Source organism: Tachysurus fulvidraco, chromosome 13 (assembly GCF_022655615.1).
Source record: "Tachysurus fulvidraco isolate hzauxx_2018 chromosome 13, HZAU_PFXX_2.0, whole genome shotgun sequence".
Lineage (NCBI taxonomy): Eukaryota > Metazoa > Chordata > Actinopteri > Siluriformes > Bagridae > Tachysurus > Tachysurus fulvidraco.
In genome coordinates, this window is record NC_062530.1 from 26,392,376 (window position 1) to 26,404,875 (window position 12,500).

The 12,500-nt window shown below is 42.9% G+C and overlaps 1 protein-coding gene across 1 annotated transcript in view; it reads right to left on the bottom strand.

The window, feature by feature from the left end:
* Positions 1-12,500, bottom strand: part of LOC113635280 (protein unc-13 homolog C) — a 140,527-nt gene that overhangs the window by 8,936 nt on the left and 119,091 nt on the right. Inside the window, exon 26 of the mRNA XM_047822819.1 lies at positions 8,179-8,326. Coding sequence (XP_047678775.1) covers positions 8,179-8,326 — 148 coding nt within the window. The remainder of the gene's footprint in view (positions 1-8,178; positions 8,327-12,500) is intronic.

Consider the following 12,500-nt stretch of genomic DNA (forward strand, 5'->3'; position numbering starts at 1 on the left):
ACTAGAGTAAATATAGCTAGAATGTAACTAACTAGACAAATTTAGCTAGTATCTAACTAACTAATCCCCGAAAAGCTAGTAACTAGTTTAAAACATCTAGTCTGGAACTAACGACAAAATAATTATAGTAACTAGCCTTAAAATAGCTAGCATGTGACTAACTAGAAAAAGAGCTAATAACTAGCTTAAAAATAACATGTACAGTAACTATAATTAGACAGAAAAGTGAGTAACTAGCTTAAAAATAGTTAACATGTATCTAACTAAACAAAACAGCTAGAAACTAGACTAAATATAGCTAGAATGTAACTAACTAGACAAATTTAGCTAGTATCTAACTAACTAATCCCCGAAAAGCTAGCTAGACTAAACTAACTAGACAAAAAATATAGTACTGTATCTAGCCTAAAAATAATATGTAACTAATTAGACAGAAAAGCGAGTAACTAGCCTAAAACTAGTTAGCATGTATCTACCTAGACAAAACAGTGAGAAACTAGACTATATATAGATAGCATGTAACTAACTAGACAAAGCTAGTATCTAACTAACTAGCCACAGAAAAGGTAGAAAATCGTCTAAAACGTAAGTAGTTTGACAATAAAAATGAAAGTAACTAGCCTAAACATAGCTAGCATGTTACCAACTAGAAAAAATAGTTAATAGCTAGTCTAAAATAGTTATGTAACTAGCTAGAGAGGAAAGTGAGTAACTAGCCTAAAACCTTTAGCACGTAACTAACTAACTACCCTAAAAATAGCTAATAACTAGCCTTAAAATAGCATGCTTAGACAAAATAGCTAGAAACTAGCCTAAATATAGTAGTTAAAATAGTAGAGTATTTAAAATAAAGTATTTATTAACTTAAATACTTTATTTCCTCTTCTCTCATTTTTTTCCCTCTGCATGTGATTGTGATGTAAATAAAGAGAGAAATTGTTACTAGGCTAAAAATAGCTAGAAGTTAGCCTCACTATAGCTAGTATGTTACTAAATAGACAGAAAGATCCAGTCCAGCGTCCACCGTACACACAGAGCGAATGAGCCGTTACCATAGAAACGATACGGTATAAGAACGAGCACATGGACATCAAATATATGAAAGTATCCGCGGTTTAAAAACAGAAGCGAATTTGATGTTTAAATGCCGTTATTTTCCAAGGAAAGTGTAAATAAGAGAACGAGTAGAGCAGCGAGTCACCGCTTATCCAAACTAACTCGGGCGTCATCGGGCATCGAGGCAGGATACACACTGGACGGAGTACCAACCCATCACAGGGCACACACACACTCTCATTCACTCACACACACACACACACTACGGGCAATTTTCCAGAGATGACAATCAACCTACCATGCATGTCTTTGGACCGGGGGAGGAAACCGGAGTACCCGGAGGAAACCCCCGAGGCACGGGGAGAACATGCAAACTCCACACACACAAGGCGGAGGTGGGAATCGAACCCCCAACCCTGGAGGTGTGAGGTGAACAATACGTTTCTGTTGCTTTCTGGAAGGACAAATCTAATCATTTACTCTTTCTTTCTTTCTTTTAATTTATTTTCTTAAATACACTGTTTTCAGTGAGGCTTGTGAAATGATGTTGGTTTAATAAGTACACACACACACACACACACACACACACACACACACACACAGAACAGCAGAAAAAAAAAAACAATGAATATAAATATTAGCTGGAGGTTTAATCCTCTGACACCAAACATTCAGCTTCTTCCTGTGAATTCAGGTTTGTGAGATTGAAGCCTGCAGTAATGAGTGTGTGTGTGTGTGTGTGTGTGTGTGTGTGTGTGTGTTTTGACAGTTTTACACGGACTGTAAAAGTATACAACACCACTGAAGTTTCACACGAGTGTATGCTTGAAAGGACAGAAAAGCTCACACGGTTTATATTAAAGCGTTCGTTCCGACACTAAACCGTTTCTATAGCAACAGCTCCTACACAGGGACGTGTACGGCAGACACTTCTCGTTATACACGGATTCAAAAATCCTAGACATGAAGAAGTTTTCAGAAAGGAGTTTTTTATCATCTTTAGGACATTCATTTATTCATTCATTCATTCATTTCCTACCGCTTATCCGAACTTCTCGGGTCACGGGGAGCCTGTGCCTATCTCAGGCGTCATCGGGCATTGAGGCAGGATACACCCTGGACGGCGTGCCAACCCATCACAGGGCACACACACACTCTCATTCACTCACACACACTCACACACTACGGACAATTTCCCAGAGATGCCAATCAACCTACCATGCATGTCTTTGGACCGGGGGAGGAAACCGGAGTACCCTGAGGAAACCCCTGAGGCACGGGGAGAACATGCAAACTCCACACACACAAGGTGGAGTTGGGAATCGAACCCCCAACCCTGGAGGTGTGAGGCGAACGTGCTAACCACTAAGCCACCGTGCCCACTAGTGTACATATTTTCCATGTAAAATAATTTATTTTGGTCTCAGTAGTCACACATCTCCAATAATAGTCATTAAACTCTCTAGCTAAATAGCTTTGCTTGTAGAACTGAGATCGTTTGTCAGTGTTGTTCCTCCTCATCCTCAATTCAGCACATTAGCTAATTATAAAGTTCTTCATATGTTGGTTCAAGAGGATCTGAGCAAAGCAAACACAGTAAATATGGAGGAAGCATTATTATAGCATTAGCATAAGGTTCTGCGATGCCTCATACGATCGTTTATTCCAAACATACATTAACTTTAACTTTGTCAAGCATAAAAAAATGTTTTTTCCCCTCCTAATGATTCGAAATAGTCGCTTCATTGATGCATCGTGTCACCAGAATTAGCATAATCTCACGACTGAAAATTCACAAGAGTCCTTCAAACCCACCTGGTGTGTAAAGTTGTGAATAATTAGGGTTTACGGTCCAGCGTTAACGCTCGTAGCTTTAATTACAGGTTTATTCCTATGAAGTGCTACTAAATCACTCACTCATTAGAATTCCTATGAATTTTGCATGAGACTGGATTGACTCGGTGTCACCTGGGAGCAATATACTTCACACACCTGCTAAAACAAACTTCTACTGATGTACGAGAGCGATTTTAGCGGCTCTGAAGAAGGCCGTGTAGAATACAACCGATTTTAGGGAAGCTTTAGAGGATCTAGGAGAGTAAACTTCACAAAAAAACGGACGCGTCGTGATGTGCGCGGTGAAAATGAGATTTTGTTGATGTAAATAGTGAAATCGAGACAAATAGTGCCAGAGCTTTTATCATCTTTAATAAGATTTTGTAAACAGATGAAAATGTAATGTACGCATTGTAGTGAGAAACTCTCGAAGGACAAACATTAAACTGTCAGACTGCAGAAATATTGATGGCTTTTTAGTTCTGCTTTGTAGAAGCATCAATTTACCACAGCAGAATCTGGCAGAAGTCTGGTGCACCTTACATCTACCCTAGATCCAACAGAACCCTGGTAGAACCTTACATCTACCCTAGATCCACTAGAAGTCTGGTAGATCCAACAGAAGTCTGGTAGAACCTTACATCTACCCTAGATCTACTAGACATCTGGTAGATCCAGCAGAAGTCTGGTGCACCTTAAATCTACCCTAGATCCACTAGAAGTCTTGGTAGAACCTTACATCTACCCTAGATCCACTAGAAGTCTGGTAGATCCAACAGAAGTCTGGTAGAACCTTACACCTACCCTAGATCCACTAGACATCTGGTAGATCCAGCAGAAGTCTGGTGCACCTTAAATCTACCCTAGATCCACTAGAAGTCTTGGTAGAACCTTACATCTACCCTAGATCCACTAGAAGTCTGGTAGATCCAGCAGAAGTCTGGTGCACCTTACATCTACCCTAGATCCACTAGAAGTCTGGTAGATCCAGCAGAAGTCTGGTGCACCTTACATCTACACTAGATCCACTAGAAGTCTGGTAGATCCAGCAGAAGTCTGGTAGAACCTTACATCTACCCTAGATCCACTAGAAGTCTGGTAGATCCAGCAGAAGTCTGGTGCACCTTCATCTACCCTAGATCCACTAGAAGTCTGGTAGATCCTGCAGAAGTCTGGTTGGTGCACCTTACATCTACCCTAGATCCACTAGAAGTCTGGTAGATCCAGCAGAAGTCTGGTGCACCTTCATCTACCCTAGATCCACTAGAAGTCTGGTAGATCCTGCAGAAGTGTGGTTGGTGCACCTTACATCTACCCTAGATCCACTAGAAGTCTGGTAGATTCTGCAGAAGTCTGGTGCACCTTACATCTACCCTAGATCCACTAGAAGTCTGGTAGATCCAGCAGAATTCTGGTGCACCTTACATCTACACTAGACACACCAGTGGTCTGTTAGTTCCACCGGAGGTCTGGAAGATCTTACCACCCCAAGCTTACGGTTTCCGCTCAGTTTGATATCCTGTATTTTTTGCAGCCCTTTTCATGACACTTGTCTGAGCACTGAAGTAGATCCTATTCTCATCAGCATAGAATCATCGTATTCCGTGTTGGGAAATTACGGCAGTAAACGGAAGCGTGCAAATAATAAACAGAAGCGGCCCAGGAGAGAACCCTGTGGGACACCTTGAGAAATTTGTAATCAGAATGAAATTTGTACTTGGCAGTAAAATAAACTAGAATTTGTCTGTGAGGTAGGATTTACATTAGTACCGGAATTTGTAGAGAGATAGATAAATATAAAGGAGGAGGGATACATCAACAAGACGGGAGTCAGTAGAGAAAAGAACCGCCCTTTTCGGGTCAGCTGACAGACTTTAGTAGAGCTGAGGGTCACAGATTTAAGTGGGAACCAAGGACCATCTTTATTTTCTTGATCTATTCCTGGGTTTTGTGTTTTAGACCAGAAAGATAAAATCTTCATCCATTCATTCATTCATCTTCTACCGCTTATCCGACCTTCTCGGGTCACGGGGAGCCTGTGCCTATCTCAGGCGTCATCGGGCATTGAGGCAGGATACACCCTGGACGGAGTGCCAACCCATCACAGGGCACACACACTCTCATTCACTCACACACTCACACACTACGGACAATTTCCCAGAGATGCCAATCAACCTACCATGCATGTCTTTGGACCGGGGAGGAAACCGGAGTACCCGGAGGAAACCCCCGAGGCACGGGGAGGACATGCAAACTCCACACACACAAGGCGGAGGCGGGAATCGAACCCCCAACCCTGGAGGTGTGAGACGAACATGCTAACCACTAAGCCACCGTGCCCCCCCTGGGAGAAACACCATGCTGATAAACGATGACCTCATTGATGATGCCACAGAGAGTGGCAAACTGACCATATGTTCTGTCCCCTGTCTAATACAGTGGCACTAGAAACCGAAGGGCATCTATGAGGTCATACACGTGAAAGGATATCATGAGGATGGCGTGTGTGTGACGCCTCCCCGTGCTGCAGTATAAGCAGCAGTTTAAAAAGATGCAGTTGGCTGCTTTCATGTGTCTTGGAGAAAGCGATAATAGCCCTCACCCTCCATGGTCAGGAGCTGTTCTATGGCAGGAAAGATCTAGTTGGTAAATGGCAAGAATAAATTAGAGGAAGATAAATGAGACAAATTTGGTGTGTCATTGTGACTAATCAGAAGGTTGTGAGGTCACATCCCTCCACAGCCAAACAGGTAATGATGGTGTTAGAATTGTGTCGTTTCTATTCCAAGTGCGTTTGTTTTTTTTTGTCCTTTTCTACCGTCCATCCGCTCCAACTCCTTGTGTTTATTCCTTTACACATCAGTGTACTGTGTTTTTGAGACGTTTCCATGTTCAGCCCCGTCTTCTGCCACAGATCTTCTGAACGCAGCCTACAGGGACAGTATATTTAATTTAGTGTTAATGAGGATCACTTCAGCTCCTATCATGTGAAAGTAAAGTGATTGCAGATGGAGTTCCTTAATCAGAACACAGGAGGAGACGTGAGCACTTCTCACTTCTCCAACGAGCCGCCCATCGTTTTCTTAACACACTTTCATTAGAATTAGAATGTTGTTGAGTATAAAATCATATTAAAGTGTAAAGACGTCCAGCTTGATTTAGCTCAGCCACACGCCTTCTCGCTCAAACCGCTGTACTACCATTGTTCTGCTCTTCTCTCTTCCACTCTTCTCTCTTCTCTCTTCTCTCTTCCGCTCTTCTCTCTTCCACTCTTCTCTCTTCCGCTCTTCTCTCTTTCGCTCTTCTCTCTTCCGCTCTTCTCTCTTCCACTCTTCTCTCTTCCGCTCTTCTCTCTTCCGCTCTTCTCTCTTCCACTCTTCTCTCTTCCACTCTTCTCTCTTCCACTCTTCTACTCTTCTCTCTTGCACTCTTCTCTCTTCCACTCTTCTACTTTTCTCTCTTCCACTCTTCTCTCTTCTACTCTTCTCTCTTGCACTCTTCTCTTTTCCACTCTTCTCTCTTCCACTCTTCTCTCTTCCATTCTTCTCTCTTCCGCTCTTCTCTCTTCACTCTTTCATATTTACTCTTCTCTTCCATACTTACCCACCACATATGAGGTGATATCATTGTTTTCTGTCTGCTAGTGGCTCTGACAGTATGGCGTGTCGACTCACGGTAAAACGCTAACACTCTTATTCCATCTTTTATAAAACAGAGCTGTCAGGTGTCACACAGTGAGAGTGACGTCCCTCATGTCTGTCTTTTCTCCCGCTCCCCCCCACACACATCGTATTTGTCACACAGAAAAACTTTTTGACTATTTATCATATATTTAATAAGCCGCAGCGTCCAAAATGTATCAGTCCGCACCGCCGTCTCTATGGAAACGGGCAGGAATCGAGCGCGTCTCCTCTGGAGCTCTTAGTCGAACCTGACACTTATCAGCCAATCAAAATAAAAGAGGCTACACAACAGCCAATCAGAAAATAGCACTATTGTATCTGGGTAAGATTTAACACAACAACCAATGAAAGAAAAAAAAACATTCATTAGAGAGGGTATTTTTGATGGTCAGATTTGAACAAAAACTCAACAGGAAACAGCTTGTCTCTCTGGACGGGACATTGTCCTCAATCATGTCCCTAAAAATGTCTGGGCTTATGCTGAACTGTTTTATATGGGAGCAACATGATATACAAATGATAAAGGGGTAAAAAAAAAAAGGCAACAAACACTTACAATAAACACCAGACATAATCTTTCTCTCTCTCTCACACACACACACACACACACACACACACACACACACACACACACACACACAAACACACACATTAAAAAATTCCAATAGAACAACTACTTTGTATTTGGTTAAAATGTGGTCAGCGACCTTGGTGAAACTTGGGGTGGGTGGGTGGGGGGGCATTAGGGTATTAGGGAGCTGCAGCAGCAGCAGCATCGACCCCTCACTGGTCATTCTTATTCAGATTGGCTCGTCATTGGTCACGCTTCAGAAATCAAATCTCAGATGTTAGAAGAACAAAAACTTTCCAGACTTTCCCGATCTGCCATCGTACGTACATACAAGCAAAACTTGATATGAATGACTTTATTTTTTCCGAAGAAATAAAATCGATCCTGCCCTCAAAACATTCCATATAAATGGAAATGACTTCATGCTCGTAATGAGCAATGAGGCAGTAAGTATTTACCCCGCGACACTGCAGGCTGTCGAGTCATTATCGAACATGGATGTATACCATCAGGACCGCGAGGAGATCTGAAGTCATCGTTCAAACATGATCATTCGAGGATGATCTGAATAAATGTTTAAGCTTGTGTGAAAATCGGTACGACTTTGTCCTTAACTGACATGCAGCGAGACAAACGGATAAACTAACTATCGTCATGAACACCAGCAGCGCTACACACTACTGTACGCTTCCTCTCGTACACAAAGCACATCCTCTGGTGTAGGAACCCGATATCGAACGTCTCCATCCGTCTGCACTGTGATTAGAACTGAAACCACGATTTAGCGATAATCGCTCTCATTAAACCCAAACATCTCTTTAGATTTTACAGCGATACAATCGCACCGTTTATCCTACTATTACGCCCAATAGTTCTCATCTCCATTTCAGTGATGACGGTTATAACCTCCATCACGCTAATAAAGCCACTTAACCCTTCCTGTGCTTGGTAATAACTCGCGGCAATAACGACCCCCTGCCAAATCCACTAATAATCCCTCAGATTTCTTCTTCCAACAGAATTATTTCTTACCTTGAGACATCTGGGTGCATATATATTTTTTGATCAAGGCATCTGTGGGTTGGGTGTAAAGGCTAAGCGCGTATTTCAGAGACTTCAAGTCAGGACTTTTCTCCAGGAAGGTTTTCTTCAGGCCGTTCCCTCCGGCATGGAAATATTGCTAGAGAGAGAAAGAAAGAAAGAAACAGACGGGAATCATTAATAAATCGGATGCTCCCCTTCCCCCCCATTTATCACTTATGTCACTTAATAAACACTGCTGAGTGCTAGAATTAGAAATCCACACATGATAGGGTAAGTTATTAGCGCTATCTGCTCTACAGGAATACGATATATTATATTATCTCAGGCGTCATCGGGCATCGAGGCAGAATACATCCTGGACGGAGTGCCAACCCATCACAGGGCACACACACACACTCTCATTCACACACACACACACACACACACACACACACACACACACACACACACACACACACACTCACACACTACGGACAATTTTCCAGAGATGCCAATCAACCTACCATGCATGTCTTTGGACCGGGGGAGGAAACCGGAGTACCCGGAGGAAACCCCCGAGGCACGGGGAGAACATGCAAACTCCACACACACAAGAATCATTGACACTGAAATAGACGACTAGATAAAGACCGGACATTGTAGAGCAACCGGACATTGTTTAGAACCGGTTAGAACCAGTTAGAACCAGTTATGATTTTGTGAATGTTACCATCTTGTGTTACTGTTTATCTTGGTTGCCATGGTTTCTATGGTAGCACCTTGCTAAGGTGATATGACTCTACATACAGCATAGCTAGCGCAGAGCAACCGGACATTGTATAGAGCCGGTTAGAACCAGTTAGAACCGGTTAGAACCAGTTAGAACCAACTTTTATTAAATTTTCATTGGAGAGAGAAAAAAATCATTCCACACTTGTACTACTAGTCATTTCACTTCTAATATAATAATATAAAGCTTAAACTCTACTTACATTTGTTCCCATCGCCCCGCCCACTTCAGCTTGTCCCGCCCACTTTACTCTTCTGTAACTGAGATGTAACTGGCAGCTCTCATTTACATTGACAGCATTCAGCAGACGCCCTTATCCAGTGCTTACATTTTATCTCATTTTTATACAACTGAGCAATTGACGGTTAAGGGCCTTGCTCAGGGGCCCAGCAGTGGCACCTTAGTGGACGTAGGAATCAAACTCACAACCTTCCGATTGGTAGCCCAACAATTTAACCACTAGACTACCACATCCCACAGCTCTCACTGAAGATGAATAACTTCTGGGAAAGAAAATGAGCCCCCGGGTGTTAAAATAGCTTTAATACGAGACGTGGCTTCATACCGTTTTTTTTTTTTTAAGCTTAACATTCTCTTCTATTAGTATATAAACACAGAATAATGAGACATCTGGCATTTTTTATTTCTTTCGACATCCTGACACGTCTTTCTGGGGACGCGACACCTCTGGAAGAACCTGTGACGCTTCAGATGCAAACAGCTCGGAGGGGTTTTCTGTGCACAGGTAATACACACACACACTGACAGTACAAGACTCTGAGAGAACCCTGGGACATGACGGGTGACAAAACCATGGAAAACAACCCCATCACACCCTGTTCTGGTCAGAACTAGAGCTGAATGTTATTTCCTGTCATGCGTAACATGTTTAAATGATTTCTGTAATATTTTAAACGTTAAGGAAACATGATTAGTTAGACAGCAGACGGCGGCTGGCCGTCAGCGGGACAATAATCACATCTCCGTTTGTTTCAGTGATGATGTGATTAAGACGGAGGGTGTGTTCAGAAAAGACGCCTACAAGTGAACACCAGTGAGGGACTCGACCTTTCAATGCTTCTTCCTTTTTTCCCTTTTAAGTGACGTGACATACGGCTAAGTTCGGTGACCCCATACTCAGAATTTGTTCTCTGTAATTAACCCATTCAAAGTGCGCACACACACACACACACACACACACACACACACACACACACACACACACACACACACACACACACACACACACACAGCAGTTGGGGGGTTCGGTTTCTCTCAGGGAAAAGACATTACGTTCGCTTGCTTTCCAGCTTTATATCTAATTTGCATCAAACTGAGATATTCTCACTTCACATATCCACAGTCTCTGTAAACAGCATCACAGCTCAGTGTCATCGGTGTATACAGGAAGGTAACGGTGTGCTGTCGCGTCCCGAGTGAAGGTTATAGATCGTTTATCCTATTCATGAAAAGTCTCTCTCTCTCTCTCTCTTTCTTTGTCTCTCTCCCTGTATCTCTCTCTTTCTCTCTCTCTTTCTCTTTGTCTTTCTTGTTCTCTCTCTCTCTTTGTCTCTTTCTTTGTCTCTCTCTTTGTCTCTGTCTCTCTCTCTGTCTCTCTCTCTCTATCTCTTTCTTTCTCTCTCTCTGTGTGTCTCTGTCTCTCTCTCTCTCTTGCTCACTCTCCCTGTCTCTCTCTCTCTCTCTCTCTCTCTCTCTCTCTCTCTCTCTCTCTCTCTCTGTATCTCTCTCTCTCTTTCTCTCTTTGTCTTTCTTGTTCTCTCTCTCTCTCTTTCTGTCTTCCTCTCTTTGTCTTTCTTGTTCTCTCTCTCTCTCTCTCTCTCTCTCTCTGCTGTCTGCTGTCTTTTACGGTTATTTTATTTTTATTTATTTCATAATTTTATCTATTTATCTGCACTTTAAACCTTTCTTTCCATATTCAACGAGATTTAATGAAGTAATCTACATTTTACTATTTATTGGGTCGCTCTGGCCACATAATATGACCTGTGAAATAAAGGTTTTTAAAAAGTAAAAAAAAAAGTCTCTCTCTCTCTCTCTCTCTCTCTCTCTCTCTCTCTCTCTCTCCCTCTCTCTGCTGTCTGATTGACATATAGCCTCATGTCAGCTCCTCCCCTTCCAGACCCTTCACTCTTCTGCCAATTACAGCCTGCAAACAAACCCCCCCATTATCTGAAATGAGATAATTGCATGCTCTGTCCGGTCGGCCGATAACAAAGCCTTTAGATTGGTTGTTTTGGAGGCAGTTTATGCTCAGTATAAAAAAAGTAGTGCTGACTGGTCAAACTGAGATGTGGGTAAAACACTTCAATAATTCACGACCGAATTAGCAGAGTTCGGATTCTCATCAGGAGCGAGGTCAATTAATTAGAGTTCAAAAATGAGCCTTGTGCTGTATTAGGGAAATAATTACCGGCACCGTGATTGTGTTTCCTTCTTTCGTGCCACAGAAATGCGGCTACGGCCGTAGTCGGAGTTGTGCTGTGTGTTAAAGGCTAAAATCAGTGTGTTTACATTAAACGTGTTCCTGTGGAACATCCATGAAACATGTTATTCATCACGGTCGCATTATGTTCTAACTAAACACTCATTCGTTCATTCATTCATTTACTACCACGGGTCACGGGGAGCCTGTGCCTATCTCAGGCGTCATCGGGCATCGAGGCAGGATACACCCTGGACGGAGTGCCAACACATCACAGGGCACACACACACTCTCATTCACTCACACACTCACACACTACGGACAATTTTCCAGAGATGCCAATCAACCTACCATGCATGTCTTTGGACCGGGGGAGGAAACCGGAGTACCCGGAGGAAACCCCCGAGGCACGGGGAGAACATGCAAACTCCACACACACGAGGTGGAGGCGGGAATCGAACCCCGACCCTGGAGGTGTGAGGCGAACGTGCTAACCACTAAGACACCGTGTCCCCCCTCTAACTAAACAGAACTTCTGTAATCTTTCGATCTGGTGTTCGTTCTGTTCAGTAAGCACAACGTCTCAGAGGAGACGTACAGGAGCTCTCAGCCACGCTCAGGACTGTCGGAGAGACAGAGGACGCATCATCTCATAAACTCTGGATGATATGAACAAAAAGTATCTAAGTATCTAAACTTTAGTGGAGCTAAAAGTTTTGACCAACAGATCTCACCAGATCTAATTAGATCTCAACAGATCTCCTACATTTGGCAGACGCCCTTATCCAGAGAGACTTACATTTATCTCATTTATACAGCTGGGCAATTGAGGGTTAAGGGCCTTGCTCAGGGGCCCAGGAGTAACACCTTGGTGGCCCTGGGATTCAAACTCATGACCTTCCAATTAGTAGTTCAACACCTTAATCACTGAGCTACCACCTTCCGTCTTGAGATCTCAAAAGATATCTCAACAGATCTCAGTAGATTCCGACAGATCTCACCAGACCTCAGAGGATCTACACGGATCTCAGTACAGAATTCAGATTTAAGTGTCTCCAAGCTCTTGTTACAGTTAGAAGGCATCTACTGCTCAGGTCA